The 5,164-nt window shown below is 40.8% G+C and overlaps 1 protein-coding gene across 1 annotated transcript; it reads left to right on the top strand.

Annotated features, from left to right (window-relative positions):
- The first annotated feature begins 6 nt into the window (after positions 1 to 6).
- Positions 7 to 4,453, top strand: UTP23 (UTP23 small subunit processome component). The gene is made up of 3 exons (XM_003205253.4): positions 7 to 221; positions 2,017 to 2,191; positions 3,046 to 4,453. Exons 1-3 carry the CDS (start codon positions 34 to 36, stop codon positions 3,421 to 3,423), a joined length of 741 nt encoding a protein of 246 aa, XP_003205301.1. The 5' UTR covers positions 7 to 33; the 3' UTR covers positions 3,424 to 4,453.
- The last annotated feature ends 711 nt before the right edge of the window (positions 4,454 to 5,164 follow it).

The following is a 5,164-nucleotide window of genomic DNA, read 5'->3' on the forward strand; positions in this document are numbered from 1 at the left end:
CCGCCCCTCCGCACGGCTTCCGGCGGCGCCGCCATGAAGATCACGCGGCAGAAGCACGCCAAGAAGAACATGGGCTTCTACAAGCACAACTTCCAGTTCCGCGAGCCCTTCCAGGTGCTGGTGGACGGCACGTTCTGCCACGCCGCGCTCCGCAACAAGATCCAGATCCGCGAGCAGCTGCCCGGGTATCTGGGCGGCGCCACGCAGCTCTGCACCACCCGGTACTGCGCGTCCGGGGGCCGCACTGCGCGTGCGTAGGGCGCTTGGCGCCTGCTCGGCACCTCCTCGTGGGTGGAGGGGGGGTGGGGTTGGAGCCGGACGGGGGGCCGTGGCTGTGGGCTGGGCTGGGCTGAGCTGAGCTGAGCTGAGCTGAGGTGAGCTTCCGTCAGGAAGCGAACTTCCTTCATATCTAGCTGCTTTTCTGGAGGTGGCATGTGTGTATTGTGCTGTTCCATCAAGTGATGGAGGCCTGAAGCTGCCCATCGTGGAGGCAAGTATTGAAAGTATCAGGAAGATTTATATAGTTGGATAAAAATTAAACACTGTTCCACTGCAGAACTGACCCGTGCTTCTAAGCAGAAGAAGCTGTCAAGTCATGCCCTTAGCTTTAAAAGGTTTGGGAGTTACTGCATTCCAGTCATGTTTAAATGTCACTTTTTTCTCCTTCTGTAATCAATATCAGTGGATCTTTTTTACCTGTTGGGGCTTAGAGAGGCTGAACAGACTCATTTTTCTGCTGTCGGCACACTGAGTTGGTGAGGAATCACCTTTGTGACATGGCCAGGGCTTTCCCAAGGAAATAACCTTGCTCTCTGGTCAGAAGAAAAAGAACAAAATAAAAAGAACAGGCTCAAGTCTCCATAAAGACTCTCCCCAAAGGCTAAATTTTATTATCTAGGAAGAAAAATGGGTTTGTTTAACACCTTACAGTTACTTCTCAGATGATAATAAAGTAAGTAAAAGATCCAGAGTATTTTGTTATACACAGTTGTGATGAATTGCTGCAGTACCATATCCTTGAAGCTGTGTTTCAAGAATCATAGAGTCACAGAATCGCTCAGGTTGGAAAAGACCTTAAAGATCATTGAGTGCAACCATGACCTAACCACACTACCCTAACTCAGTGCTCAGGGAATCATGTCCCTGAGCACCACATCCAAATGGTTTTTAAGCACAGCCTGGGATGTTGATGCGACCACCTCCCTGGGGAGCCTATTCCAAGTGCTTAACAACCATTTCTGTAAAGTTTTTTCTGACATCCAACCTAAACCTCCCCTGATGCAGCTTGAGGCCATTTATAGAATCCTAAAATTGCTCGGGTTGGAAAAGGCTGTAAAGATCAGGCCATGCATTCCTACTGTGTTCCACATGTAGTAGGTGTTTCATCACTTGCTCTCTCCTGAGTTTCACCCAGTTATGATCTGAGCTTCTGAGTTATGATTGTGAGCTTCGCTGTGCTCTGCTACACCATCCTGTGCCCGTGTCAGCTGTGCTAAGAGAAGGACTTCAGCTTTGTTTTTTCTTGTCTAATTGGAAGGTTGTAGAGACTTAAAATCCCATATTTTTAATCATTTGGAGAATCTCCTTTTGCTTGAGTAATTTGGCTTCTAATATAAGCCTAAAGCAAGGTGATGGATACTAATGCAGAATTTAACTTGCATGTAGTGTTTAATCAATTTATGTTAATTCAAGTAATTTTATTTGTTAAGTAGCGGTTCATGTGCATAAAAGTAAGGACTTAGCCATTGATACAAAACGTTTTAAAATCCATTTAATGTAACTTACTGTTGTTACTGGTTAATCTTGTTTGGAACCAAGGAAGTGCTACTGAAGCATTCAGGTTGGTTACTCTGTTCAGATTACTGGGTGCCATTTATAGCTCACAGAGCCTGAACAAGTGGCCTTGTTCGTTCCCCATTAACTCACGCGTGATAATTCATACTGCCAACCGTTTGCTATTGTAAAAAAATGCGGTTATTTCATTGTTCAGAAATCGCTGTTACTTTTGGGTTTTAGGTGCATTCTGAAAGAATTGGAATCACTGGGCAAAGCGCTGTATGGGGCAAAATTAATTGCCCAAAGTTTTCAAGTTCGAAGCTGTTCTCACCACAAGGATCCTGTGAGCGGCTCGGCCTGTTTGCTTTCCATGGTTGAGGAAGGCAACCCTCATCACTTCTTTGTGGCTACTCAGGTAAAAATGCTCATGGGAGATGCAACTTCATTTCAATTGGTGTGATCCTTTGATGCGTAAGGGCAGTGAAATTTTGGTTATGAGATTTGTGTATAGTTTGTGGAAATTAGTCTTGAAAACCTTCCTCACTCTAAAATGTAATTGCTAATTATAAAATAGGAATGTTATGTATTATTTGAACAATTTGTTTGTTTTACCAAGAGGCACGTTGCTTAGTATAGCAGAAAATGGAGAAAATATACCAACTACCTAGTAACATGTAAGAAAAAAAGTAATGGATGTCAGTTTGCACACTGCTTCTGTGTGCATCTCCTGCCCCATACTGCTGTGCATGGTAGTCTGATAAGTGAATTTATAGTATTACAGCACCATAGAAGTTTTAAATGATTTTATTATTATTATTTTTTAATATCTAAGGAATGTAGAACTTGTGTACAAATAAGATAGGCAAGGTTCTTTTTTCCTTAGGTCTACTGCTGGGACTGTAGGTGTAACATATACAATATATTCAGTGGCCTACAGTAGAATTATTATACTTATGTATGATACAAGGAGTTTTAAATATCTTGTTATGGAGTAAAATAAAATGTCACTTCTCAAAAAATCCATGTAGGCTTATACAAGCATGGAAAAAAGGAAACAACAAATTTTCCAACAAAGTACAGCTAATCAGAGGGAGAAAAATTTAAATGTAAATTGCTCTGAAAGACTCTGCCAGGTATATCTACTAGATTAAGTTTCTTATCTTTTTCATAATGTAATTTATCTTTATAGTTTTGTATTAAAAGTAGGTGCATTTGAATTGCAAATGCTGTTTAATCTCAAAATATTGACTGAAGTATTTAATTTTACAGGACCAGGATTTAGCAAACAAAGTGAAAAAGAAGGCTGGCGTTCCTCTCCTCTTTATTATTCAGAACACTATGGTGCTAGACAAACCTTCTCCTAAGTCTTTGGCATTTGTTCAAACGTTGCAGACGAGTCAGCTTGTTCCAGAGCACCAGAAACAAAGCATCGTACAACTTAAAGAAAAAGAAGGACTAGCAAAGATAGAAGGTGAAAAGAGAAGGAAACGTAAAAGGGCAGGTGGCCCCAATCCTCTCAGCTGTCTGAAGAAGAAGAAGAAGACACAGGAGAGCCAGAAACCTGCTGAAAAGAAGAAAAGAAGAAGAAAGCGGATTAGGGTTAAAACAGAAGCTGTGCTGTCAACGCAGAAAAATGAGAAAGAATAAACCCATCTTTGTGAACAATGCAGGGCATTGGTTGATCTCTGCAAAGAGCGAGATTAATTTGCAATAACTGAAATTAAGTTGTTTAAATTAAAACATATTTTTATGAGGTGGTACTGCTTATTATTGCATTTTCAACATTCGCAGGTTATTGTCTTAATAATTTATTCTGTTGTTTAGAAATTGGGTATGCAACAAAATATTTAGGAGCCCTCAAGTTCCATTATTCTCTCCAGCATCTTGATTCCTGCCAGAGTGTTCACATGATCATTAACAATTTTTAGACATGCTTCTTGGGCTTTGTATGGGTTTTTGGTGTGCTGTTTACTTGTATTGTTTGCAGGGCTCCTTTTTTACAGAAGGTAACTGTTGCAGAATGACTGGGTGACCTCAGCTAGTCACTGCCTGCCTAAATTATAAACTTTATAAGCTCCATAGGAACTGATACGTCTGTTCATAATATTTATTACGGAGATCTTGTAGGGCATGTGATTTCATTGATATGCCTGACCTATTATAGTCTCACCGTTAGTTCTATTTTATTCTCCCATTTTAAATCAGAAGAATACAAATTAAAAATGCTGAACTGGTGCTCCAGCTTGCACTTTATGCCATCACAGCTTAGCACTGCTGTGGAGGAGTCCTGAGAGATAGCCCACTGACTGATGATGAGGAGACTCCCTGTACTGCTGCACAGATTCTTAAATATGTGAAGTACTTATATAGTTCTATGTAGCTGTAACATGATTCTTTTTGTTGCCTTTTCAAATTGCAGGGGCAGTTGTTTCATGGAGGTTAAGAAATCAGCCTGGGCAAGGGAGTTGCAGGTTTCCCTCAAGCCTATGCAAGAGGGGTACACCAGTGTGCTCTGCTTACAGCACAGTGCGCTGGTGATAAGGATGCACAAGATCTTTTATTTTTCCAAATGAGGGGCTGCGTGCACCTTGATAACTGGCTACAAACTGAAACAGCAAGGAAGGTTACTGTACTCAAGATTAAAGTTGCAATTAAAAGTTAAAAACAGTCACATTCATTGCGGTGTTGTTCCTCCAGTGATCACTAATAGTTCTGAGGAGAAATCTGCTAACTCACAGGAACTCCTTCGTGCAGCGTGTTTCCTTCATGTATCACCTTTTGCAATTTGTCCCGTTCCTTCCTTCACTTGTTTGGGCACAATGTAGTTTGTTTCACATTCTTCCTTTAGTGCTGCTTGTATTTCTTTCTCCTCCCAAACCTAGTTCCAGAAAGCATTGCTGTAAGTAAAATTTCGAGCTGACATCAGAGATGGTTCAACTTCCAAATCCCATTCTGAGTAAAAATAATTAAAAATAATAGCTTTACTGTAAATATTGTTTTAAAAAATAGGCAGAAAATGCACCACAGTTTCTTACAATAGTCCTTTTCAGTGCAGTTGGACCACAAAACTTAAATACAAGACTATAGACAGACAAAAAAAAATTAACATAATTACTGCAGAAATAATACTTTAACAGTCCTCTAGTGACTCCTACCTAAAGAAGTTTAAAAAAACATTTGCCTGTGTTTCCTTAGTGTTTTGTTAACACAGACTGAGTCATGATGTTGCCCTTGGGAATGAAAAGGGAGTGAGGTCTTAGGAGAAAAGCTATAAAATTTGTCTGCAGCTCTCCACCGGCAAGGTAAATAACACACCTCTCAGTTCTGGAGGATGGCTCCTGCCCAGGCAGCAAGCAGAGGCAGTCACAACATTTTGAAATTTGATTTA

This window comes from Meleagris gallopavo, chromosome 3 (genome assembly GCF_000146605.3).
Source record: "Meleagris gallopavo isolate NT-WF06-2002-E0010 breed Aviagen turkey brand Nicholas breeding stock chromosome 3, Turkey_5.1, whole genome shotgun sequence".
In the NCBI taxonomy this organism is placed as follows: domain Eukaryota; kingdom Metazoa; phylum Chordata; class Aves; order Galliformes; family Phasianidae; genus Meleagris; species Meleagris gallopavo.